General features: G+C 41.1%; 1 protein-coding gene and 1 long non-coding RNA gene across 7 annotated transcripts in view; one reads left to right on the top strand and one right to left on the bottom strand.

Annotated features, from left to right (window-relative positions):
• FRMD4A (FERM domain containing 4A) overlaps nt 1-26,472 on the top strand; it is a 416,929-nt gene that overhangs the window by 382,546 nt on the left and 7,911 nt on the right. For 4 of the 6 annotated variants that reach the window (XM_069106435.1, XM_069106434.1, XM_069106433.1 and 1 more), the window contains exons 17-22: nt 3,851-4,079; nt 6,339-6,395; nt 12,467-12,704; nt 14,010-14,174; nt 17,240-18,102; nt 22,453-22,549. In XM_069106435.1, the coding sequence (XP_068962536.1) occupies nt 3,851-4,079; nt 6,339-6,395; nt 12,467-12,704; nt 14,010-14,174; nt 17,240-18,102; nt 22,453-22,549 (1,649 nt within the window). Of the gene's footprint in view, nt 1-3,850; nt 4,080-6,338; nt 6,396-12,466; nt 12,705-14,009; nt 14,175-17,239; nt 18,103-22,452; nt 22,550-25,226; nt 25,736-26,472 lie in introns of those variants that run through there. The other 2 variants (XM_069106437.1, XM_069106438.1) reach the window with 2 other exon arrangements.
• LOC138175852 (uncharacterized) lies at nt 20,225-22,701 on the bottom strand. The gene is made up of 3 exons (XR_011172113.1): nt 22,538-22,701; nt 20,929-21,041; nt 20,225-20,361 (listed from the first exon to the last, which is right to left on the bottom strand). It is a non-coding gene; the product is annotated as an uncharacterized lncRNA (long non-coding RNA).

Here is a 26,472-nt window from a genome sequence, read left to right as displayed (position 1 = left end):
CTAAGACTCTGTGACTTCTAAATACTAGAGTTCCTACTGAGGTTGCAAGGAAGGCTATGGTTTGGGGTTGGCTAAGAAATATAGCGCTCATTGAATTTTAAAGTGAAAAGGGATGTTAGCCATAGATTACACCCTCATTTTAGTCTGACATAGAAATAACTATTGATTACACATGGCCTTGTTGACTGAGCACCAGAGTTCTTAAAAAGGGAGTCATTCCTTAATAATCCCCCTTTCCTCTCCTCACAGCATCTTGTCCCCTCTCTGTTTCCTCCTTTGTCAGCAAAGATGGCCTCTTCTTTCTTCTTCTGGACTTGTTATTTCATAGGTATAGGGAGCTCTTGATAAGGAATTGACCTCTCTTCTGCAACTTAAGAGACTGGAACACTGGGAGGTCAAGAGATTTAAACCCAGGCCTTCTGGACTCTGAGGGCAGCTTTCTCTCTCCACTACCCAGACTGTCCCCCCTCTGTTTCTTTTACTTTTCATAAATTAAAAATGTTGGGTTTTTGTTGTTTTTTTAAAAAATGCTGACTGGTTTTCCTCAGAGGGCTTACACCCTAGCACAGGAAGAATATCCTCCCCCATCTCCCTCCCACTACCATTCCAGTCTGACTCCTTCAGATTTCTAAGCCAAATGTAGTTTTCCTTCCATTCCTTCCTAAGGGCTGTCAACTGTACATTTGGGGAGTTCAGCCTTGTGTTTTTCTTACTTTAATAGGGAGTGTTTGTTCTGGGCTCTCTCTCCCACAAATCCCTGGGTCAGTGTCCTGAACCATGGCTATCATAACAACCCTAAGCAGCTGTAAGGTGGAGTCAGAACTCACAGAACAGTCATTGTCTCTGGTGACTTGTTTGTTTCAAGACATCAGAGTGTGTCGGTTTTCGTTTTCTTCTCCCCTGGATGGAACAAATCTGGCGAGCTGCTCAATCCATTGGAGAGAGCCTTAACAATTGGTCATCTCCTAAGAAGTTTAATTTTCCTCTTCCTCTCTTCCTCTGCTCCCCTACTCTCCCACTTCCAGTTTCCCTCCCCCTCCAGTTTGACACAGTTTAAAGTAAATCTAACCAAGGCGATGCATTGCTGGATGGAGGATCCAGGCATATGGCCAGGTGGATTGTACCAGGAAGCCTGTATATTGGATTCAGCTGTTGCATAAGAAAGTCTGCTCATTGCAGCAAACTAACGTTCATTTTCTGCACCTCTGCTATTAACAACCACTTGACACTGGGGAATCTTGGACAGGACAAGGTCTCCTCAGAGTTGGTTCAATGAGTTTGGGAGTTTTCCTTGGGAAGGGAGTTAGCAGACAAGATGGATGAAGAGATTCCGTTTCCCCTGTGTGAGCACACACAACATATCTGTGAAGAGCCTGTATAGCAATTTTAAGGGTTGCATGTGTGATTTAGCCCCCATTATTTCCTCTAGAGAGTTCCACATGTGTCTGCAACAAAAGGAAACAGTGACTGGCATAGGGCAATGATTTCCAAAAGAGCTTAGAGTTTGTAGGGTTGCCAGACAGTCTCTGTGCAGGTAAAAGTCTAGCTCTAGGCTGTACAAAAAAAAAATCATATGTGTGTTTGGGAGGAGGAGGAGGAGTTAGGAAGTGGTGTAAATCCCTAATCCACCTACTTGCCCTGACCAAAAACAGAGGGTGGGAAGAATTCCAATGTACCCATGATGAACAAAAGAATGATGAAATAAGGGTGCAGATGGAGACTTTTTCTTTTATGTCCAATGCAGAAATTGTTTTTGCTCAACTCTGTATATTTGTCACAAGGGCTTTGTTTTTCTTTTCTTTTTCCTCATTGAGGGTAAGAGGAAATAAAGATTAAAAAAAATTTTGTTAATTAAAAAGAGATAAAATACATTTTTTAAATTTCAAGAAAAATTAATAGGGGTTAGGAGGCAGTATGGAGTAATAAGAATTCAGAGGTATACAGAAAGGAAGAAGAAATTATCTGTGCCCTCCCTCCAATGTGGCAGTGACGATGGGAGGGCGATTGGGGGGTCCATGAACTTGAACCACTCTTGCTCCTGTCCATCATGAGATGGCTCGGGAGCACACAGGAGAAATTGGAGCAAGGGAAACCAAACACAAGGGTGGCTTTTGAGTTTGGGTTTTTTTTGGTGGGGGGGAAGGGGGGCTTGGAGAGGGGTTTGTTTTTTTGCCTTGGACAAGTTTAATAAGGTGGGAAAGGTGAAGATTTAATGATGTTAAACTGAGCACATGAATACTTTGACCATGACAAGTACAAAACATGTTGAACAAAAATATATTAAAAACCATAATTCAAGGAAAGGTTGAAGGCACTAGGAATGTTTAGCCTGGAAACGAGGCAATTTAGAGGGAATATTATGATAGCTGTTTTGTGATAGAGTGGGGAAAAAATCTTGGACTTAGTCAGAGGCTCTGGATTCAAATTCCAAGCCTGCAACTTTGAGAGAAAAACTATGTCTTAGGGTGAAGAAGGGACCTTAGAACTTTATGTAAACCTTCTAGTTCTAACGGCCTTCATTGTCCATATAAAGACACTGAGACCCAAAAGGACTGAATGACTCCGCTTGGCAGTACCACAGTCTCAACTCAGATCTTCCAACTGAAAGTGCAGCATTCTTTCCACCCCACTCCAGTCCCCATGTGCCCTCAAGCAAAGCAGGCAACGTTGAACTGGAGTAAGGACAAGGTTCAGCAAAAAAGGTGGTGCAGTAGTTGTGTTTGCATGTAAAAGTGAGAAAAAGGGTGTAAGTGAGAACATAAATGTGGGTATTTCAGTAAGTGGCTTTGATGAGGGGGTGAATGGGTAACAGTTAAAAGCATACAACCTTCATCTGCAAATGTGAAAGTCGGTTTGTTTCATCCAGATTTGTGGGTTTGTGGGTAGGTGACAGAAGGGTGGAACAGGGAAAGTAAGAGCATGGGGATAAAAACTTCTAAAAGGATACGTGAGAGTCCAGGGACTCTGCAATTATGAGGGACAGAAACTTGTGTGACAAGCAGGTATGACGGGGGTGGCATGTGTAATGTAAGTCATGTCTGGGCAGCCCCTTTTACTGAGCAGCTGATGAAAGTGACAGTGTACCTTCTGCATGAGTAGGAATCCCTTGTTGTCAAACTGACAGGAAGGATTTGAATTGTGAATGCTAGCAGGACTCTGAAGCAGAGCTGCATCCTAGGCCACAAGTAGAAAGGAAATCACAATGGAATGGGAAGTTACCACCCAGGCTTTGCTGTTACCGACCCTGAAAGAGATTGCAAAATTGCTGTTGAGCAGTCCCAAGACCTTGTAGTATGGGGAGGATTTTCACCTTCTTGGTAATATCTTTTTTTAAAAATCAATCAGGGTTAAGTGACTTACCCAGGGTCACATGGCTAGTAAGTATCTGAGGCCAGATTTGAACTCAGGTCTTCCTTGGCTCCAGTCACCTAGCTGCCCCAGTAATATTTAAATCACCACCTGACAACAGGAAGTAAGAAGTAATTTAATAAACCAAGGGCACATGCTTAGGACACTCAGATGCTGAAGGTTTAAGAACAGTGGCCACCTTATTGAAGATGTCATGCCAGTTACTGGTGATGTTAAAAGATTTATTTCTTGTCACCTTGTGATGACACAGTGGAAAAAACACTGACTGTGAACTCAGAGATCCTGGGTTCAAATTCCATATGTGTTGCTTACTACTTTGTGTGACCTTGGGCAAGTTATTTAACGTCTATGGGTCTCAGTTTCTTTATTTATAAAGTGAGGGTTTGAATTAGTAAGGTGGTTTTTGGGTGTTTTTCCGTTTGAGTATCCCAAAGCACTCATGTTTAGTCACTGAATGAGCCCATGTTTTCCCTTCCTACAGGAAGCTGAGTTGGAGCGCCTAGAACGGGAGTTTGCCATTCAGTCCCAGATTACAGAAGCTGCCCGCCGCCTAGCCAGTGACCCCAATGTCAGCAAGAAGCTGAAGAAACAAAGGAAAACCTCTTACCTTAATGCACTGAAGAAGCTGCAAGAAATTGAAAATGCAATCAATGACAACCGCATCAAGTCTGGGAAGAAACCCACCCAGAGGGCTTCGCTGATAATAGATGGTCAGTACCCAGCCCTTCTTCACTGCCTGGAACCACCTAGTAAACATGGGTAGACAGAACCCCAGTAAACTAGGAACTCCAGTTCTGTTGGGGTTCTGAGCCCTCATTGCTGCATGGCCTGGGGCCTGTAAATTAGCCACTCAGTGCTTTCATTTATCCCTTAATAAAATGGTGTTATTAATGCTTGCAACCAGATCAGAGTAGCAGAGTACTCTCAGATCCACAGATGAAAGAAAACTATATAAATCAAATTATTATTTCTACTAACTACTAACCTGAGAGAAATTATGGTGAAGGCCAGCCAATCTTTCCCATTCTACGATGTGAATTTTTCCTCTGCCCCAGTTTCTCCAAGGCAGAGGCAGCTGCCAAGCACAGATGTGAGGGACAAAAATTAAGTTTCTCGAGGACATCTTCCATCCCATTTCTGGACAGAACCTTCATCAGGACCAATCACTTTGAAAGAGAGTGGGTCAAAAGTTGGGCACCAGGGAAAACTATGACAACCTCCTCCCTTTGATACTAGAGTCTTTACCTTCCACCCTGCCAACTTTAGCTGTTGCCCCTAAAAGGGTGGTACCACTCCAGCTCTCCAATAGCCTGATATTCCTGCCACCCTTCACCAGCCCCCCAAGGACTGGGTGGCTAGAACTTGGGCACCACCCTGCCAACACTACTGACCTGCCCCCAGCCTTGAGTGATTTACAGTGTGACCCAAGGCCCAGGGATATTGAGGGTAATTATGTTTATTTAGCCAAACAAAGCACAAAGAGATCCCTGAGTGAAGCAAAAAGTCCCTCCTACTATTATTCTTTTTAACAAGTCAGAGAATTCTTCCAGAGACACTGTCAAGTGTTCTTTCATAGTTTATACATTTTTAAAATACTCTTCCTTTAGAAGGTTAGAAACAAGTGTCTCTCCCTAGTTTGCCCTGTTGGTCTTGGCTAGGCAGTGGCCTTCCTTCCCTGATTGTTTCTCCCCTTCCCCATTCTCCTTAAAGGGGCTGAGACAAACCTGATCAATGGAAACAAACAACCCTTTCTTTCCTTATTTAATTCTTTTATTTGCATACCTCTTTATGCCCCTTGGAAACATTTATGGTTCACGTTCCCAGTTCTGAGATGAAACATCCATCAGGGCCAACAGACCAGTATGAGGACAAATTCAGGGATGGATTGCAATGTCTCTAGGGATTTTCCACAGGGGAAGCTCCTCCTTTATAGAGCCTTCCAACTACTGATCTGATAACTACAATGGAGGTGCTACTTTAAAAGAATCCGTGGGGACAATCCTTTGGATTCTTCCCTGCGATCTACAGCCATGCAAAAATGTGGGCCTCGTTTCCTCAAGAATGTGGTTTCAACTCTGCTGCCTCGTTGAAGTCATGTTTATATCTCAAGGGCCCACTTGAGAAGAAGAGGTGAATTGGGACCTTCCCTGGACCCCACACACACGATTTTACTTTTCAAGAGATAAGGCACTTAACAGGGAATCAGGAGACCTGGGATGGTTTGCTAACTTGACCAGTGGCTAGCAGAACAGCTTGAAGCAAGTCTCCTCTCCTTTCCTTAGTTTCCCCAGCTGTAAAAGTGGTAGGGAGATCATTTTTGCGGAATTTGGGGAACATATTTGCTGGGTTGACTAAACACTGTTTGGAAAATGAGCTTCTAGGAGAAAGATGTTATATTTATCCTGCTTGTATCTGCTCTGATAAAAAAAAATTAATTAGGAAGCCACTTATTGACCAACAATGAAAGTGAAACACCATGACTAAGCTTTTCACCCGAATACTAAATGTAAAGAGTATTACCTATTATCTCAGTTCAGTCAGCACATGTCCTTGTGCTGCAACAGCAAAGGGGCCCAGTTGAGGAAGGGACAACTTTTATACCTGACATTAAACCAACCCATGTCCCAGTTATTTCTTTTTTGAAGTAATGCTATCCTACTTTGCCACAGTCACTGCAATAGGATTAGGGAGATTTGTTACTAACTGGTCGTTGGAGCTCTTTAAAAGACGTAATGTAAAAAAAAAAAAGAAAGAAAGAAATGGGGAGCAGCATTATAATTACTTCTAATATTTCTGTTGCTTGGGTGTTGCTGCTGATTGAGAAGAAAGGTGTGAGTGTGCAGAGTGAAAAGATAGATAGCATGCTTTCTTAGAGGTGAAGAGTGACATGAGAAGCCTTTGGTTCAGAACAAACAAAACCCAAACCGATATGCTCTAACTGCGGGTCCTTCTGTTTTGTTTCTTGCCAGACGGAAATATTGCCAGTGAAGACAGCTCCCTTTCTGATGCGCTTGTTCTTGAGGATGGTACGTAGTTAATTTCCTGCTTGAAAATTTGGAACTTGGACCAGGTTTAGCATTTTCTTTAGGTTGTTTTAGGTACTGTCCTTTTGGGGCACAAGGGTTTTTCCAGTTCTGCAATTCTATTATTCCAATTTATAAAGGTAAATAGTAATAACTATTATCATTAAGGATTAACCATTTATGGGGGTGGCTAGGTGGCAAAGTGAATAGAGCACGGGCCCTGGAGTCAGGAGGACCTGAGTTCAAATCTGGCCTCAGACACTTAACACTTACTAGCCATGTGATCTTAGGCAAGTGTAGCAGCAAGCACCCCAAGCGTCCTCAGGGTTTGCTGCCAACACAGGTTCTTAGATCTGCTTTGATAAAGGAAAGCAACTCAAAATGGGTTAACAAGCTTACTTTAATCAGTCAAACATGTATCTTTTACCTAGTTCAGGGGAAAGAGGTCAGCACCCCGAACTTCAGAATATACAGACAGAATTATCAAGACAGAAACAGATCAAGTAGACAGATTTCAAACTGTCCAACCATTACATCCATATCCAAACAACATCTGGGTTTCAAAGCCAGGGGGCTCTGGACAATGGCTTCCCAGAATCCAGATCAAATCACAGAACATTTCTCAAAGTGAGCCCCAAAACAAAGCTACACATCAGGGCTTAATATAGCCTTCTCCTGGCTCAGAGAATGTAACAACCTTATTGACTCACTGGCCAATCACAGAGTATCTACTGAAAAACAAGTCTCCCACCCCAGGCTTCAGGTGTACTTTAGCCTAGGAGCAGGGAAGATCTTCCAAATTTACATTCCCATTACAGCAAGTCACTTAACCCCAATTGTCCTGCTTTCCCCCCTCCAAAAAGCAAAAAACAAAAACAAAAACAAAAAATGAATTAACCATTTACATTTGTGAAAGGTAGCAGAGTTTAAGGGAGAGCCAGCCATTGAAGGCTAAAAGATCTGGGTTCAAATCCTATCTCTGACACATAGTGACTAGGGGACTTTGAGTAAGCCATTCAGTTTCTCACTGTCCTATAAAACTCTAAGACCAGAAATGATAGTTGAATTGTCAGTCAGTGTATAGGAGGGGAGCTTTCACACCAGAAGCTCCCCACACCAATTAAATCACTATCTAGAACTAAACAAGGAAACCAGCTGACACTACTTTTTCACAAATCATTTTTCTCCTAATAATTTTGTGAGGTTCAGCAGTTACAAGAAAGAAGAAAGAGGGTAAGTGTAAAGTTTTATTCTGTAGTTCAAAAACCGATTTCAAAGGTATAAGATGGCAGTGGCAATGATTAGAGAGTAGTTTATCTAAAGATCTGAGTGTGTCCATGGACTGATAGCAGTGTGATGTAGCAGCCAAAAACGAAATGTGATCTCAGGCTGCATTAAGAGAAGCACAGCTGCCCGCAGTTCCTCTAGGGTACTCTGTTGGGTTCTGGATACCACAGTTTGGGAAGAAAGCTAGTAAGCTGGGCAGTTTTTGGAGAAGGACAGAGTGGTGAAAGGCCTTGAGTCTGTCCTAGGAGGCTCAGCTGAAGGAACTTTTGAAGAGAATTGCTATATCCCAGTATGTGAAGGGCTGTCAGGTGGAAGTGGTGTTACCATAGCCTTTCCTGGCCTGAAAGAGCAAAACCAGGAACGATGTGTGGAATTGCAGAGTTGCCCCCAAACAGCCCAGGCTGCCTCAGGACAGAGTGGATTTCCAATCATTGGAGCTCTTTAAGCAAAGACTGGATGACCATTTGTGAGGCAAGTCAGAATGGGAATTCCTTTCTAGTACAGGATAGTTTTAATAGCCTTCTAATGTGAAAAAAAAAATTCTGGGGGTAAAGGTGAAAAAATTAGGACCAACTAAAATAAATGTCTATTGGTTTTCCAGTCCCTCCACTAAGCCGGGCAGAAGAGAGTTTGTGACAGGGTTTCACTTCTTTTCTTTCCATGACTAAAACCACATTTTGAATTAGAGTGTCTCAGTTTTGCTTGAGGTTTCCTTTGGAATGCCTTTTAATTTTTGGAGGTATGGTAAAGGAACCATCTCTCTTGATCAGAGTGCCTCTAGATGGAATGAACTTGGGAAAAATCCCTGTAGGGTAGGCCCTGGGTTTGGCCTTTAAAATTATTTTGAAATTTTTCATTGGATTCTGAAAAAGTAACAGTTAATAGAGTTTTCTTTTTAAAAACTATTAGAAAACAGCTTTGAAACTAATATGTTCAAAATTATATTTTTACACCATTCATTCATGGTTCATATATGGCCCTCTTTTTCTGTTTTACTTTGTGTATGGCAATTTTTGCTCATTTTGATGATCCTTAAATTTGGGATAATTTTTTTTAGGTAAAAAGTTAAGGTATGCATAGAATTTATTTTAAAAAACAAAAATTCCTAGAAAAAAAATTGAACTGAATTCTATTAACATAGAAGAAAAAATAATTACCAACATGGAACCCTTTCTGAGAAGGTTCTTGTGGGTCTTAATTCAAACTTTGGAGGTGGAGACATTAATTACATGAAAACATAATAAGCAGCAGTTGATTTTTTTTTCTCTTTTGGGAAAACCTCAAGCTGGCAGTGATAAGTGGTTGATGAGATGGGAAAACATAAAAGGTTACATAAGAAGTAGTAGTAATGATGATAATTGCAATAATAATAATTTCTACTGATGTGGGCAATGCCTGGCAGGTGTTTTAACTAGTCATCTTGGTCTTGCTATTAGAAAACCAAATTGTAATATTTTTATTACTTATTTTGCTACATGGGAGGTGAGGAAAGGAGTATGGGGGGAGAGCTAGCAGACTTGTGGACAGAGCATTGCCTTGAATGTCTGAAAGACTCGTTATGCCAATTGGATAGATAACGCATTAGTTCCCTATAAGCCTCAGTTTCTCTAGCTGTGCCAAAAATAAGGTAGAATTCTTTTATGGTAATGGTATAAGGGAACAGGATTAATACCTGTATTTATAACTTAAATTTAGGAAGAAACTGAGCTTAGCAAGTTTAAGGGACTTCATCCAATGTTACACAGGCAGTAAATATGAGGAGAAGGATTTGAAATGCAGAGTCTGCTCTTCCCACCATTCCATGTATGCCGCTTCCAACATTTTCTTGCTGTGGCTATCATTTATTTTATTAGTGACAATGTCTCAAAGGCAATGGTTTGACTCATGTTTTAGCCTATTTGTAACAGCAATCTCTGTGTGGTATAATTTCTATGTGTGTGTGTGTGTGTGTGTGTTTGTCTCTATTTACTACTTCCCTCCACTGTAGTACTTTTTAGAAGAATGGAGTATGCCCTCCATCTCATCTTGTTTTAGGATTTTCAAGCCAGTATCAAAAAGAGTTTCCTCTGGTTAAGTACATTTCTCCAGGATCTGATGGGCCTCCAGTTCCACAAAGCAGAACAAAAGAATCCACAAACAGAACATTCCAAAATATTTTTTTACAACCCTTATGAAATATGGGCCTTCTATAGCTTTGGCTCTCATATGGCTAGAAGCTTCTCCCTCCTAGCCCACTGTTACAAAATTTTTTAACCTCCCCTCGGGTCCCAAGTTACTCTTCTTCAACAATCACAAGAACCCTTACCTTAGCCCTAAAGCTTAGGGACTGGAGTAAAAAACCTCATGGAGAAGACTGAGACCATCAAACCCCACCTCCTACATCCCAGAACAGAACTTTTTTTTTTTGCTTTTTGGAGAGGGGAAGGTAAGGCAATTGGGGTTAAGTGACTTGCCCAAGGTCACACGGCTAGTTTTGTGTTAAGTGTCTGAGGCCGTATTTGAACTCGGGTCCTCCTGACTCCAGGGCCGGTGTTCTACTCACTGCGCCACCTCTCCGCCCTCAATAGAGCTGTCTTTATGCTTATCTTCTCATCCTTCACTAGAGTTTCTGAAGAAATCACATTCTACTTTTCTTTCAGAAATGGATTCTTCTATATTATTTCTCTGTATTTCAGTCCTTATCTTCTGAGGAACTTAGGTTCTGTATTTCTTCTTCCAATACATTCAGTTTTTCCTTCTCCTTTGGCTTTTCTCATGTCTTCAAACATGTGTAAGTCTTTCCTTATCTTGAGAAATTCTTCACCCAGTCCTTTCAGCTACCATTCTTTTGAACTCCTTCCTTTCACAGACTCCTTGAATGGATGGTGCTCTGCCTCCTTCGGCATCCTCCACCTCCTCCGTCTCACTTCCACTCTAACCACTCCACTGAAACTACCCTTTCTATGGTCCTCTTTCATCCAGTCTTCCACCCCATATTTCTATTCAGCCGTACACTACGGCTCTACTTGAATGTTCTACAATCACTGCAAATTCATCGTGTTTAAAAGGAAGGAATCTGTACTCCTCTTTGGGATATATCCAACCTTTTGGTCAATGACGCTATCATCTTCCATGCCCTGCAGAATCACTACTTGGATGTAATCCTGGCCTCTTTTCTCTCCTTCAGCACCTCAAAACCAATTTACCTAAATTCTCTTAGTTTTTTCTTTACAATATCCATCACATTTTTCCTTCTCCATTCTCTGTGCCACTCTCATTTCTAAATTTTTTTAGTATTTGCTTCCTATCTGACCTCCCTGCCTAGTGTTTTCATTCCATAATTTCAGGCCAGATAAATATTTCTTAAACACGTTAATCATATTACTCCCCAGATTAAGAAACAGTAGATCTCTATTAACTATTAGATAAAGCCATAAATACTCAGGCTGGCATAGAAGACCCTTTATCAGGTGACCTACCCCTACCCATCCAATCTTTTCTCACATTCTCTTCATCACAGACCATTTACTCTAAGAAGGGTCAAATGAGATTAGGGATTTACAATGAAGTTGTATCACACACACATTTAACTATATATGTTCACTATTGCCCCTGTCCCCAAGGAGAAAAATAACTTAAATAGTGCAGTAGTAATTTAAAGTAATAATTTAAGAAGTGCAGTAATATCATTCCACTGATTAAGTGGTTGCCCCAACAGTGAGCAAGACAATCCGCTATTCACTCATTTGGTCTCAGTTCCCACATGCCTTTCACAGAGGGTGACTCTCCTTGTCATCATAGCTGCAGAAATATTGATCCTGTTTAGGCTGATGAGAGAGGGACACCTTCTTTGACCCGTATAGCATTCCTGTTCGGTTAGCCTTGTGTCCTATCTTGCCTCATCGTGAAACAGGAAGTAGAAAGAGTTATTAGTGGCATAATCACCCTGTAAATATAAGTACAGTTAAATTCAGAGCCCATCATCAGTTGTTCTGCTAAGTCCTCATTGATTTTTGTTTTCTTTTGAGTTGAAATCCTCATTCCCATTTCTCACCCAATCAATAGCGTCACTGGCTATTATGAAAAATTAATTTATGGGTATTTTTCCATAGCCATCATCTCAGATTCATTCACCAGCTCTCTGACAGACTGCCTTTTGAAAAGAAATTCTGGTCCATTTCCAGTTACAGCTGCTTAAAGATACTGTACTGGGAAATTTGATCTACCTAAGGTGATACATTCAGCATGTGTCAGGGTTAGGACTTGAACCCAGATCTTTGTGGCTGCAAAGCCAGTGCTCCATACACTATGACTTGCCACCTCTCAAAATTACCTCATTTATTACAATGCAAAAGAAGACCTTTAATGAGATTCTCAACTCAGGTGTCTACTTTGAGATTTTATTAGAAATACATCTTCTAATTGGTAGCTGTCTCCAAAGTACATAGCAGACTATTGAGAACCTAAAATATACTGAATAATTCTTCTTGAATTAATGTTTAAAATGTGATAATGTCTATGTTTTGTCTCAGGCATAAAACAATGATTCATTTAGGGTGTTTAATAGTAGCCAGATCTCATTTATGTGTTTCACAACATTTTGAGCTGGGAGATTCCCATCAAAAGCTATCCTATGCTTCCCATTTCAGTGGTTGTACTAGCAGTAGGGAGTGGGTAAGTGGGCAGAAGATGGGAGTGACAAAGTTTGAGCCCACCACTAGGTTGGTAATTTGTGAGGAAATACAGTGTACACTGATGTTTTAATGGGATGACCCTTGCTACTTATCCATCTCTCTTTCTTTCTGTAGAAGACTCTCAGGTTACCAGCACAATTTCCCCTTTACAGTCCCCTCACAAAGGGCTCCCCCCTCGACCACCATCGCACAACCGACCCCCTCCTCCCCAATCCTTGGAGGGACTAAGGCAGATGCACTATCACCGGAATGACTATGACAAGTCACCCATAAAGCCCAAAATGTGGAGCGAGTCTTCTCTGGATGAACCTTATGAGAAGGTGAAGAAGCGTTCCTCCCACAGCCATTCCAGGTGAGCCATGAGGATGAAGATGCAATTGATAAATTTACATATTTATTCATTGGTTTATTCTTTTATTATTAACTAGATAAAAGGCAATGGTAAAGTAGAAAAAGCATTCATCTTGGGAGTCTGGTGATACTTGGGTTTGTACCTTGACAATTTACCTTCCTGAGCCTCAGTTTCCTCATCTATAAAACAAAGAAAAAAATAACCTATCTCACAGGGTCATTTTGAGGATGAAGTGAATCGAGGACTGTATTATTTCATCTTAAATCACTGTGTAAATGTCATATGTCAGCAGAGCATACTAACTAAAAAGTATCCTGGACCTGAAAGTCATGAATCATGGGTTCCAGTCCCAACTCAAGTCACAAATTCTGGCATGTGCCACAGCACTTAACCTCCCTTTCCTCTCCTATAAAAAGGGGGATTGGCCTAGAAGACCTTTATTAAGGTCCCTTCCAACTTGGGCGACGTATGTTTGGGTCTGTTATCCTGGAGACATGAGGAGACAGTCCACAAATTATAAACTAAAAGCCAAAACTACAGCCTTCTTCCTGTATTGGCGAGTCACATCTTTCTACACCCTAGGCAAACAGCACCCTCTGCTGCAGAAGGATTGTTTTGCAACATGATCACAGGTCTAAGCCAACACAGTTGACAACACAGTTGTAGAGGTGTTCAGATGTCCCCTACAAAAGTATATTGATCTGGATGTTGCTTCATAATCTGTTTGTCCAAAGATGACTTTAGTAGTACTGTATTTCGTGGAAATGAATTAGGAAATCTCAAGCAGCAATTCTCTAAAATGACATGACCACAGTCTACCTGAATCCCAAATTTATTCAGGACAGTAAACCACCAGGAATCAGAACAGTTGTGCTCAACAGCTGTGATTTCAACTGCAAATTTCCAGTTCACTATTCAGATATTTTATAGAGTTCTTTTTCTAAAAGATAAAACAATATTTTCATTATTTTTCCCATTAGTTTTAATCATAATCCTTGCTCTGGGAGAAGTTTCTTGTTTGGTGAATAATTATCTGTGTCTTGGAAGGTAGAAATTAAGGTATAGGACTGAGACTGGACAGAAAAAAATCTGAGCCAATGAACATGGAGATCAAAAGCTGGAAAACAAAAAAACTGAGAGGTTTGGAAAGCCAGGTTTCTGCCCAGGTCCTCAGCTAACCTTCCCGAGCCCAGGATTTCATCTACCTAATTCTGACCATTCCAAGAGCATCAGGTTAGCAGTTAGGCCCTTTGGCAAGGTGCACTTGTAGCACTGATGACAGGTGTGACTTCCTTTGGTTTGCAGTAGCCACAAGAGGTTCCCCAGCACAGGTAGCTGTGCAGAAGCTGGAGGAAGCAACTCTCTGCAAAACAGTCCCATCCGAGGTCTCCCTCACTGGAACTCCCAGTCCAGCATGCCATCCACACCAGATCTACGGGTCCGTAGTCCTCACTATGTCCATTCCACTAGGTAAGTCTTCTGATACCTGTTGATTCTCTTATAGTTTTCTTTTGTGGTTAAAAAATTTCATTTTTACAAGCCCTTATTATCTCTCTTTCCCACCACCCTGCCCCCCCCCAACAAATTTTTAAAAGGCATCATAACAAATCTATGTAGTCCATAAAAAGAAATTCTCTTGTTAGCCATGCTACATTTTAAATCTATCACCTCAGTGGCAGGAGGTAGGCAGTGTGTTACTCATCTTCAGTCCTATGGATTTGTGGTTTATCATTGTGTTCTAAAGTCTTTCAAAGTTTTTCTTTTTAATAGTGTTATTGTATAAATTATTTGCATACTTTTCACTTCACTTTGCATCAGTTCATTATGTTCCCATTTTGCTCTGGAACTGTCCATTTAATCATTTCTTATGGTAAAATACCATTCCTATACCATAATGTGTTTAAGCCATTCCCCCGTAGGTGGGCAGCTCTTAGTTTCCAGGCTGGAGTTACTATGAAGAGAGGTACTGTAAATACTTTTTGTAATGTGCATTTGGTTTCTATTTCTCTTTCCTGATCTCTTTGGTGTATAGGCCTAATAATGTTATTGCTGGGTAAGGACAATTTAATGACTTTATAGAGCATGGTTCTAAATTGCTTTCCAGAATTCACAATTTCACTGCATTAGAATTTTCTGCTACAATAGAATATTTTTTCCCCTAGCCCCTTAATATTTGTCATTTTCCTCTTTTGCCATCTTTGTCAACATGATGGATTTGAGGTGGATACTAGCAGCTGCTTTAATTTGTGTTTCTATTATTAGAAGTTGGAACATTTTTATATTGATAGCTTGAATTTCTTCCTTTGAAAACTGCTAACTCATATCCTTTAGCCATTGTATCTATTAGGGAATATCTCTTTGTCTTATTCATTTGAATTAGTTCCTTATATATTTTGGATTTAAAATCTTTATTAGAGAAATTCACATTGCAGCTTTCTTTACAAAGCTTGACAACATTGTAGGGGGTTACTGTTCCCAAATTATCCTAGCTAACTGATTAATTAAAGCCTTGATTTCAGTAATTGTCAGGGACTTTTCCTACATCTGCTCCAGAATGCAAATGAGACCACAGATGTAAGCATTTTTTAGCCACAGCTCTCAGATGACACACTGCAAAGTCCTAACTGCTCTGTTCTCTATATATTGTCAGTTTAGTAAGAGCTTTCTTGGTCAAAATGCAAACATGGGGTGGTACAGGTTAACAGAGGTACTAGTTCTTTAATTAGGATGACTTTTTGCTGATGGGAAAGACTTTAATGGATCTCAGCTATCAATCTCAGCTCTGTGAATGCCTAAAATTGTACAGACATGTCTCCTTTCTGTGCTCTGAGATAATCATTCATCAAACACTAAGATGAATACTCAGAGATTTCTTGGTAAGATGTGAAACATCTGACAAGGGCAGAAAGTTCTCAGCCATGTGTGTTGATCTGTTCTCTACTGCATCTCGTATGCCTCGAAGACAATGTTCCACTCCAAGTTGGAGTGGAACATTTTTTTTTTATCTAAAAGACAGGTAGGTCTCTTAAGTGATTGGTGGGTGAAGTAATATCTATATATGTGATCTTCCTTTCCTGCTAAATCTCTTTAAAGAAAAAAAGATTCCCATCAAGTTAACACACATGTACTATTTTAAAATGCATAGCAATGATACTTGTCCACAGCTTACTTTGTTCTCCTTGACTGGATCCATAAGCATCTTCATAGAGAAAGGCAAAGTTAATAAGAACCATAATAACAGCTAACATTTATATAGCACTTACTATCATCTCATTTGATCCTCACAACAACCTGGGGAGATAAGGACTATTATTATCCCCATTTTACAGATGAGGAAACTGAGGCAAACAGAGGTAATATGCCCAGGGTCATACAGCTAGTAAATATCTGAGGCCAGATTTGAACTTCCTGACTCCAGGTGTGGGACTCTATCCACTGCACCATAAGATGTTATGTTAAACTTCTTATATAGGAAGGCTGTTATGGCCCAACAGGCCAAGTACAGGCTAGGAAATCAGGGTCTCTACTGTTCTGTTTTCAGTTCTCCTACTGGCCAGGTGATGGGTTTCGGGTGGGTCAATCAACCTGTGAAGAATGAGACAGCAGAATACCTGGTTTTCTCTCTTAGAAAACTGTGTAATGATACTGAGCTACCTCTGAGGAATAAGTTACTAGGCAAGCAACTGAAAGCCAAAACTGTTAAAATATGACATAACCTGACTCTGACTTAATTTGGGGGAAACTTGTCAGAATCTGGAAATTATTATGTTATTATACAATAAATGCAACTACAGTATTTTTTTTTTTTGCTTTTTGGAGGGCAATTGGGGTTGAGTTGCCCAAGGTCACAGGGCTAGTTTTTGTGTGTATGTGTCAAGTGTCTGAGGTCAGATCTGAACCCAGGTCCTCCTGACTCCAGGGTCAGCACTCTACTCACTGTGCCACCTAGCCACCCGTCTTAATATTTTTAAAATACTACCTCCCTACCCTGAACCTAGTATAAATTTGATGACTGGTTCAATGCAGTGGCAGGAGGTGGGGGGAAGTGCTGATGCAGTATTTTTGGAAGCACATTAATTCTTTCAAGCTAGCATGTTATTAAGTGAATGGTATTTATTGATTTTCTGGGGGTATAGTTAGTACCCCTTCCAAAAACCCACAAAAATACTGGTGTGTTTTTCTTTAGCATGAATTATAACAAAAACAAACTAGCTAGTATGTTCTGTGCATCATCTCATTTCTATTTTCTTCACAGAATCAAAGCCCTGTCAGGGTGAACCTTGAGGAGTGAATGTATTCATTCCTTCTGGTTTCCAAGAGAACATAAAGTTGTTAAACTGCTTTTACAACTTTGCATTTTGACATATCTTTCTGGTGTGTGGCCCACAAGCTGAGGGCCCTGCTTTGTTCATTTGTGGAATAGCCAGGAAGAAACCACAGCCTCATGGGTTCAGTGGTTCCTTCTCCCCTCCCCTGGCTTTGCCATTGGTTCCCCAACAGAAACCAAGACCAATGTTTCCAATATTTCTCCACAGGTCAGTTGACATCAGCCCAACGAGACTGCACAGCTTAGCACTGCACTTTAGGCACCGGAGTTCCAGCTTGGAATCACAGGGCAAGCTCCTGGGGTCAGAGAATGACACCGGTAGCCCCGACTTCTATACCCCAAGGACTCGTAGCAGTAATGGCTCTGATCCCATGGATGACTGTTCCTCTTGTACCAGTCACTCAAGCTCTGAACACTACTACCCAGCTCAGATGAACCCCAACTACTCCACCCTAGCTGAAGACTCCCCTTCGAAGGCCAGAGAGAGGCAGCGGCAACGGCATAAATCAGCTGGGAACCTGGTCTCCTCCAATTCGGGGAGCATGCCCAACTTGGCGGCCCGGAATGGCACAGGCCACCATGGAGTCTACCTCCACAGCCAGAGCCAGCCTTCCTCTCAGTACCGCATCAAGGAGTACCCCCTGTACATTGAGGGTAGCTCCACACCTGTGGTAGTGCGCAGCCTGGAGAATGACCAGGAGGGACACTACAGCGTAAAAGCACAATTTAAAACATCCAACTCCTACACCGCGGGAGGCATGTTCAAAGAAAGCTGGCCCGGGGACGAGGGGGACTCAGTCCGGCTAACCCCGTCCCGGTCCCAGATCATACGGACTCCATCCCTAGGCCGGGAGAGCCACCATGAGAAAAGCTCAGGCCGGACGGTTGTGTCGGATGAGCTGCGGCTGTGGTACCAGCGCTCGACTGCCTCCCACAAGGAGCACAGCCGCCTGTCGCACACCAGCTCCACCTCTTCAGATAGTGGCTCCCAGTACAGTACGTCATCTCAGAGTACCTTTGTGGCTCACAGCAGGGTAACGAGAATGCCTCAGATGTGCAAAGCCACATCAGGTGAGAGCATGGGCTGGAAGGGTCAAGGGACTCAAATTCTCCAGTAAACAGTGCTGAAAATAGAAATGAACCCTGAGACCCCTGTTGGCTAAGTGGGGAGGGGTTTTTCCATTCCAAACTATTCACAACTCAGGGGTTCTTAACCTTGTTTTATGTCATGGCTCCTATCACAGTCTGGTGAGGCCTAAGGACCACTTTTCAGAAGAAAAAATATTTAATACATATAGTAAATATAGAATAACACATGATGAAATGGATCCTTTGAGGATGAAATCAGACAGTATTTGTAAAGTGCTTACCACAGTGCCTGGCAGATGGCTGGTGCTTAACAGACACCTATTCTTTTCCCTACCTAGGATACCAATTACACTGAAATAGTTATCAAATTGTACAAAAAAAAAAAAAGCATTCTGGATCCGAGATTAAGGATCCTTGCCAGCCTCTCCCCACTCTCTCCTCAGACAAGTTCTGGGCTTGTGTACAACAACATAAAAATGTACGGGCTGATACTGATGCTGGGAGGCAACCCACCTGAGGTTTCCTACAAGGTTCAGGATCCTCTAGACACACATGGAATTGGAGTTTAGTCTGTCACTACACCCTTTTCTCCTATTGTATATATCTTTTTGGATTTGGAGCCAAGAGCTGGGATCAAATCTGGGCTCTGCTACTCAAGCTTCTTAACCTTTCTGGATCTCAGTTTCCCCATCTGTAAAATGAGAGGGTTGGATTAGGTGACCTCAAAATCCCCTTCCAGCACAAAATCCTCCAGCACTATGACTCCTGTCCTAAAGAAGCATATCCCACACACCCTACTCATAGAGGAAGAAGGGCCCTGGATGTGGAACTGACATGAATTCTAACTTTTTTGTGTGCTTTTTGGAAGGCAATTGGGGTTAAGTGACTTGCCCAAGGTCACACAGCTAGTATGTCAAGTGTCCGAGGCCGGATTTGAACTCACATCCTCCTGATTCCAGGGGCGGTGCTGTATTCACTGAGCCACCTAGCCACCCCATGAATTCTAACTCTTAAGGAGGGCCTGAAGATGGGTTTTGAAGGATAGAAGATAGGCATGAAATGAGACAAGAAACTAAACTGACATTTGAAGAGTAAGGAAAATATCATTTATCCAGAGTGAAGGAAATGGGCAGGAGAAAGAAAATGTACTTGTCTGGTAGGTGGGGTGTGACTGGTAAGAGTCAGGAATGAGCAGCTTGGTTTAATGCAGAGAGAGGGGAGCTTAACTCCACTTGAAATTCAAATAGTATATTGAGATAAGAGTATTCCTTACTCTCAGAGGGCTATTAAAGTAAGCCCTAAGGGAGGCAGCAGCACAGTCAGGAATAATCATCTGGGTTGACTCATGATAGGATGTTCTGTGACTCAGTTAATGAACAGGGTTGGGCTCCCCTAGAGAGACACTGAGAGTAATCCCAAAGGCTTGACAGGCTGAACCACCCAAAGAGGCCACAATCCTTAAACCTACTCTTGAAATTAATATTTAAAGCCTAGAAAGTATAGCAGGTCACGTCTCATGGAGTACCCCAGTGGCCTGGAAAAAAGACAGTTTCCCAGCTCACAATTTGAAAAAGGAATGAGATTTGGAGCTGGAGCAGTAGAAAGGATTAGAAGCTCCAAATCAAAGCCAGAAACTGGGAAGGAAGATTCTGTAGTAACAAAACTAAGGATCTGAACGAACAGGCAATTTCTTTAAATTATTTAAAATTTAAATTATTGGAACTGATGATGTGTCAGATCAATGGGAAGAAATAATACCAATCCACAAACTGGAGTGTCCAAGTTCCTAAAGTTCCCTTTGTTGGTTTCTTAATTTATTTTATAATAGCCAGTAACAACAGCAATGATGACTAATGTACATAGAATTCTAAGGTTTACAAAGCTCTAGCTTCACAATAACCCTGTGAGGAAGACGGTGTCATTATGATCATTCCCATTTTACAGATAAAGAAACTGAGGCTCAAAGAATTTAAGTGACTTGCCAAGGGTCAGTCACTTAGCAAGGACTCTAGCTGAGGCAAGACTGTGGGCTTTCTGACTCCAAGGCCAGTGTTCTCTCTACCACATCACACTGCCAAGTCACACAACTCAAGTATCCCTGACTGTAGTGTTGATAAATAATTTACATCAATTTAATTAATTGCATTATGTGGACTGGAACTACTACCTCCACATTCTTTCTCCATTTGCTCCACATCTGCAACTGGCTTGATGATACCTGCCATTGCTGTCTTTGAGAGACTATAAGAGATAAAGAATGAAAACTTTTCAGTTCCCTTAGATCAACTTAGAGTATCCTGTCATTCAGAAAGTATAATCCTCAAACAATGGTTCCCTCAGCAGAAAGGAGGGTTTGTAAACATTGTAGATGAATGGATGTGATTGTTTATGTTCTCTTTAAATAGTAAAACCTGTCCAGTAGCCTACCTTGGAAGAGTACCAGCTAAGAGACTTGTTTTTGTGATTTTTAGATATAAATCAAGAAGTTCTGTCTAAAAGGCCACAGATTCTTTTTTTTAGACCATCTTTCTTTGGGATGGCTGGAGATGTCTTAGAAGAGGCATGGGACATGAGCATAATAAATTCAGCCACACTTGAAAATTATAAGCAAGTAGCCCCTGCAGGAATGCCCACAAAAAGAGGGGCCTTTTAGCTAAAGAACTAGGTATGTAGGGTCACATTTAACCAATGGTAATTCTGAAATTTTTACTTGGGGGACCAGAATTTTCATCTTTACTACAAATGTATGATTTTTATAAGTTGGACTCATCTAAATGAAAGCAAATACAACTTAAAAAAAATACATACCTCTTGATAAAACCCCCTGCTGCAGCTATGAGGATTTTCTTTGTTCTTTTCAAAGCTCTCCTGTTTCTTCTGTGTGATGACAGAGCTATACTTAGTTTCCATATAAGTAAATCCTATAAAATATAATAAGGTATAGTTTGGTGGACTTTTCTATGCCATATTCTCCATCCTGCTACTCAGGAAATCCAGGGTTAACTTTTTTTAATGCCATGAACCCCATGTCTGAAAAATGTTTTAAATACATAAAATAGAATACTTTATATTGAAATAAAGTTTTCAGAATATTTTTTAAAAATAAATTCACTGACTCTAGCTAAGAATCCCTTGTAATAAAGTGATAAAGGGACTCAAAATATGTTTGCTATTGAACTGCAAGGTTTATAACCATCTTGGGACCCACCAAACAGGTTTAGTTCCCAGTGTATTTTTAAGGTGACTTTACTTTTAAAGTCCTCCCAAATATACTATTATAAATGAGTCTTTGAGGTCATAAAATGGTAACACCAATTTTTACCAACTATTTTCTGAGGGACTCCATGGACCACAGGATTTTAGATGGTTATAGAGTTGGAAGGAGCTGTCAAGGTCATCTAGTGTAGACTGTTTCCTGATCCAGGGATCACCTCAATAACATCCCTGGCAGGTGGTCATCCAGTCTCTATTTTAGTGCTTCCAATGACAGAGACAGTACTCCTTTTGTGGGCAGCCCTTTCCAAGCTGAACAGCTAGTCAAATTGCCTCTCTCTGCCCTAGAAGCACATCTGACTTCAGAACCTGTCTAGGAGACCTATGACTTTTTAGGTTGGACTTGTCTCCTTCAAGCCACGCTTGAATCAAACCATTTCTTACTGGCTGCCAAAGAGGAAAACTAGATTGGTTTGGTTATATTTGCTCGACTAAGGGGGAAGAAAAGTCAATAACCCCATTGGCCAAGCTTTTCTCTACTGGGTTCCTACACTGCTCATTGATCCAAATAACGCGTTTCCATTATTTAGACTTAAATAGGACAATTTTAAAGCAACAATTTATCAGCCCAAATCTGTGAAGAGAACAAGGTCTGGAAGTCTCTTCCTAGAAGCCTTTCTTCATAAAGTAATGCAGACATTTTTAACCCCCACATTGGGCACAGTGTGTTGGGAGGGGGTCTCTCTAGTGATAGACAACAGTCTTTCTTGTATTAGCCATCCCTTAAAGGAGCATGGAGACCTCAGGTTTCTGCTGCAGTGAAAACTCCTCACCTCATGCCTCTCAGCTGATTCCAAAGTCCTCCAGAAGCAGGTACCCAAAACTAGATGATACAAGGCCTTAGGAGACGAGGGAACACCCTGTTACACCCCTGAGAAACAAGGCTCAAGAAAGGGGAAGAGAACTCTTGCTGGTATGCTGCATCCATAAAGGTGGACATGCTCACGGCAGGCCCCACTGCAGGTGGCCAGCAGCATTTCATTGTTCAAATTCTTTAACTGTCTAGTACCTGGCTCTGACTCTCATTTTCTTTTCCATCTATTTCGGATCCCTGTGCAGCTGCCTTACCTCACAGCCAGAGAAGCTCGACACCTTCCAGTGAAATTGGAGCTACTCCCCCAAGCAGTCCACACCACATCCTAACCTGGCAATCCGGGTGAGTGCCATATGAGTGCCTTCTCTTTTCAGTGTCTGTCCCACAGAGGGGTAACCAGGAAGCCTTGTGAGAAGTTGTTAGTAGCAGCATCCTAAAGGGGGGAGACAGATACCAAGAGAATAGTAAGACTAAGACACTGGGGGGGGGGGGGGGTGAGAAGGTATTCTTTAGCATTATAAAAGAGAAGAAAGAAGATAACTTGTAGAGTTACACAGAATGAAAGGAAATGCCATGAAGTACAGTTACCTGCCACCACATTCCTATGGGTCATCTGCTTCCCAAGCGCCTTCTTGTTGAGTTCCCCTCAGTTCTAGTTGAGCAAATTTGTTTTTGTACTAGACATCTAAAGACCTCCCCTAACTTGGCTGCCCTGAGCTCCCCCTCACTTTCTGATGACATTATGGGCAGGTGAGGTGCTTCCCTCTGGCCTGCCCCACCTACTTCACTCACACTAGAGGAAATGGAATTATCAGCAACCCTGGAATGACTGTATACTCTGTGGTGATGATGGCAACCCCTTCCAAGTGAGGGGCCAAAAATTTAGTTCCCTGAGCAACTTTAAGTATCTGATCTTTACCTGAAAGTCCCCCTCCCCACCCCCCCCTTCCCGCAAAGGTCTAGACCTGAAATATATATCCCAGATGGTCCGCATAGTCCTACCAACACCTGTTTACAACAGGCTTAAAAATCTCTACTATGAACTCTTCTAAAGGAAGCTCTCTGGTAATGATCTTCAGTTATTCCCTTGCTGAATCAACAGAACCAATAAGACACCCATAAATCTTGTTGACTGACTGACTGACCTATTGGCATAGAGGGAGAGCACTCAAGTTTGGCAATTTGACCCACAAAGGCCAATTATTATACATAAATTCAGTAAGGAAGCTTAGAAGCCTATAATTGTATGTCCCCATCTCATCTGCACATGTTTGATGTTGTTTTAAACCAGATGTGTGATTTCACATGTGCAGGGAACTCCTGGTGAGGAAACTTATTTTAATAATATAGATCACTACCTGTTCTTCAATTTATAGTCTTAGAAAGTTGCATAGGAGCCTGAGAAGTTAAGTGACTTGCCCAGGATCACAAAACCTGCATGTATCAGAGGCATCCTGACACTGGGTCTCCTTGGTTCTGAGTTTGGCTCTTTATTGACTATTTCATGATTGTTTCTCTAGCACTGAGTAATACTTAATAAAATTTTAGTTGAATTAAGAGAACCATGGAACTGACCTATAACATTACCATAGCCATTATGATTCTTTGTTTGTCTCTTGGGTAGTAGTTAGCTCCAGGTAAGGTTCTAATACAGACCAAGAAGGCTGGCTCTATAAAGCATTGGATTTGACACATTTCACAACTGTACTAAGCAACTCCTCCTTACTTAAGGAAGCTGAGGGTCCACACAGATTAATCAAGAAGTCAGAAGATCAATTGAATATTAGTTCACTTAGATTAAAAAGGGCTGAATCAAGTTACCAGAGACATTGGCAAAACAATCTTCATTTCAGTTATCCCTCTCATTTACACAATTTTGATGTGAAGATTCAGATCCCAAAACATCTCCCTGCACTACACAGACTTTTCTGGATGAAATCCAATGCCAAAAATAGAAAGACATGCATGCATATGTAGAGTATGAATGTGTGTCTATATACATATATACATACATATGTATATATAGATTGTGCATATGCATACATATATATAGATTATGTATGCATGTAAGTATATACATACACACATGTGATTATCATACAAGAAGTGTTTAAATGACACTTTAGAAATTCTTGAGTATCCATCCTTATAATCCCTGGAAAGGCATTTCCATCTTCAGCTAGTTTTTTGTTTTGTTTTGTTTTTTTGCCTTTTGGAGGGCAAATTGGGGTTAAGTAAATTGCCCAAGGTCACATGGCTAGTTTTTTGTGGGGGTGTTAAGTGTCTGAGGCCAGAACTGAACTCAGGTCCTCCTGACTCCAGGGCCAGCACTTTACTCACTGCACCACCTAGCCACCCCAATCTACAGCTAGTTTTGAAGGTTCTCTAACTACTTTTAGCCACTGAGGAGTTTAAGTGAACCCAGAAACAAAAACTTTAGTCCTATAAATAACTAATTTTGTTAGCCTGATGCCTTATTTAGGTTGTGATGAATGACAACCAGAAGTTATATGGCATGTTGTGGCATGGTGATGATTTAGGAAAAAAGGGAAAACATAAGAATGAGAGAACCACAGGTAAATAGTATCAGTCTTGGGCAGCTAGGTGGCGCAGTGAGTAAAGAGCCCGCCCTGGAGTCAGGAGGACCTGAGTTCGGTTCTGGCCTCAGACATTTCTCACACACACACACACACACACACACACACACACTCACACACACACACTAGCTGTGTAACCTTGGGCAAGTTACTTAACCCCAATTGCCCTCCAAAAGGAAAATAATAATAATAATAATAATAATGTCAGTCTGCCTGCTATACTAAAATGCTGGTTCTTTTAAATTAGGAGGTTTGAAAATTGGTATAACCATTGAATTGTATGTCACTAACATTCTGAAATGCAAAGATGATCCGCCAGTTATTCTTCCAACTGTATTAATAAACTCTTAACAATGTCTATGTCACTTCTTTTCTTTAACATTACTTCTTTGCTCTTCCTTCCTTTGCTTTCCTTTGTTCAGAGAAGCAACAGAAAACTCACCCACTATGGATGAGTCTGAGTCTCCAACTCACCAAAGTACTGATGAATAGAGGTATAGTAAGGGAATCTTTTGTTCTTACAATTCTTTTCTCTTCACCCTTCCTCCTTTGGTTTATGCTCCCAGATATGATACAGATGTGTTTGTCTTTAACATACCATAATAGCTAAAAGGAAACATTTGAATGGTATGGAAGCTATTATGACTGTGTCCTGTTTCTAGATGCATGTAGAGCTGTCTATGTGCATCAGGTATAATTATCCTCTCAGTTCTACAGTTCCCAGATTTTTTTTTTTCACAATGTAGGACAAAAAAATAGTTTGTGCTATTTAGATATAAGATATAGCTGCCCCCTGATTTGACTCTGATAAAAGGTGATTTTTAAAAATTCATCAGAAATTAATTTAATCAACAAATATTTGTTGGACACCTACAATGTGTGTGGCACTAGGGTAGGAGCTAACATACAAAAGTCTTTAATCAATAATTCTTGAGTACTTGGGAGTCCAAACTTCAGGAAATCCCCTGGGTGGAGGGAGGAATGGGTAAAGATGGGATGGAGCAGAAAAAGAAATTCCCATATAAAAAGTTAAATAACAATGCAAGAGTCAAACTTATGATAGCAATACAAGAGCTATCACACGATACTATTCATTCATAAAAGAAAATCATTTACTTGAAGGCATTTTGGATACAATATTTTATGCCATATAGCAAGATTTTATGGCCTCATGCTCCCTATACTGATGGGGCTTAAAATCCAGTAGGAAGCATGGCAGATACAGATATAACTGTACAGATTAAATTGATGATAAGACAACAATATGTTAAGTATTATAAGAAGAGTACAAAGTACCATCCAAGTTCAGAAGAAAGGAGGATCCCTTTCCACTGGGGCATCAGAGAAGATTTCAAAAAGGAGCTGGTATTTGAGAGACTATTTGGATCCCAACAGGCTAAGATGGAAGAGGGCTTTCTAAGCAAAGAAAAGCTGAGGTATCAGAGAGAAATTTAAGAACAGGAATAGGGACCAGACCTATGATTGCACCAGAATAGGAAAACTCCAGGTAAGGACATTCCCTCTACCAATGCAGGTCAGCACTTTCTCTACAATTTACAGTTTTCAAATGTCTCTTAGAGCACTCAATCATTAAGTTATTGGGTCATACAAATAGTATGTGTTTAGAGGCTGGAAGTGAACCTGCATGTTTTGGGATTCAAAGTCAAA

The sequence above is a fragment of the Petaurus breviceps genome, unplaced genomic scaffold (assembly GCF_028583685.1).
Source record: "Petaurus breviceps papuanus isolate PSGF00001 unplaced genomic scaffold, PetGlider_PUasm1.0 79, whole genome shotgun sequence".
NCBI classification, from domain to species: Eukaryota; Metazoa; Chordata; class Mammalia; order Diprotodontia; family Petauridae; genus Petaurus; species Petaurus breviceps.
The sequence above is the reverse complement of the archived record's forward strand: the minus strand, read 5'-3'. Positions and strand labels throughout refer to the sequence as shown.